Genomic DNA, 1,074 nt, shown 5'->3' with positions numbered 1-1,074 from the left:
CACTTCAATTTTAGCTATGTTCATTTGTCCCATAAAATTTCAAGTGTGAGGAAAATGAACTCAAAAGATGGAGAGAACCAATATAATCATAAATGCTTGATGAAAACTATACCTTTTCTCCATCAGTAGCATGAAAATTTAACTACATGCTTCTCTTGAAAAAAGAATTTGTTTAATGTTACAGGAAACTACATATTCGTAAAGTATACAAGTAAAAATTTGGCTTGACTTTCATATTCTAGAAAATCAAGCCTAAGAGATGTTGGAACTTGATATGGAAGTGTCCTGCAGAGATTCCGATAGAACCCGAACTTGGGGAACTTCAATGTTGGAGCTTTCTGATTGCAACGAAGTGGATGTTACTGTCACGAGGGGAGCCGCAGCTTCCATGATTTCGGTTGGCTTAAACTTGTTGATATAGTAACTAAGTGATGGTCCAGAGTATTCCACTGTCTGGATTGGAGGAGGGTTCTTGCCAACTTGAAGGAGTATTGCGGATGCAGCAGCAATGGAGATCAAAGCAAGGCCACCTGCAACTAGGATAGTATTTTCTGATCCATCAGCAGAGGAACCTGCAGTTCCTGAACTAATTGCACTTTCTGCCACATAAACTGCAGGCTGTGAAAATTAGTAGACTTTAGGTCAAAAAGGCCAAGTAGAAAAAAGCCATCCACATTATCTGAAAGGGCTTAAGAGTACCAAAGTAAATAAATAAAATAAATGAATAAAAAGGGGTCTGTGTAGAAGATTGAAATTGCTAAGGGAATTACAAAATGCATGCATAGTGGATGGGAGAAGTGTCATTATACAATGCATTTGTCAATGACCTCTCTCAAGCTTGTGATTTGAGCTACCAGCAAGGATCTGAAATAAAGAATGACTATTCCACCTCATGAAAGTGAACCAGCACCAAAGGTATATGGGAAAAGACGGGTATATTTGTTAATCCAGAAAGGTAGGGATAAACTCTATTGAACTAATGTCAATTGAAATACCTTTTACTTGGTAGCATAGATATTATCAAGAATATAACTGAATGAATGTATGTGAAGTCCTAAAAAGCACCTTATAAGA

The 1,074-nt window shown here is 37.2% G+C and overlaps 1 protein-coding gene across 1 annotated transcript; it reads right to left on the bottom strand.

Annotated features, from left to right (window-relative positions):
* Positions 1 to 252: 252 nt before the first annotated feature.
* LOC113757419 (protein MAINTENANCE OF PSII UNDER HIGH LIGHT 1-like) lies at positions 253 to 618 on the bottom strand (the record flags this gene model as incomplete). Its single annotated transcript, XM_027300724.1, has 1 exon — positions 253 to 618. A coding segment is annotated over one exon (366 nt), but the record flags the coding sequence as incomplete, so codon positions are not given.
* Between the last annotated feature and the right edge of the window lie 456 nt (positions 619 to 1,074).

The sequence above is a fragment of the Coffea eugenioides genome, unplaced genomic scaffold (genome assembly GCF_003713205.1).
Source record: "Coffea eugenioides isolate CCC68of unplaced genomic scaffold, Ceug_1.0 ScVebR1_307;HRSCAF=959, whole genome shotgun sequence".
In the NCBI taxonomy this organism is placed as follows: Eukaryota; Viridiplantae; Streptophyta; class Magnoliopsida; order Gentianales; family Rubiaceae; genus Coffea; species Coffea eugenioides.
This window is presented reverse-complemented; position numbering and strand designations above follow the sequence as displayed.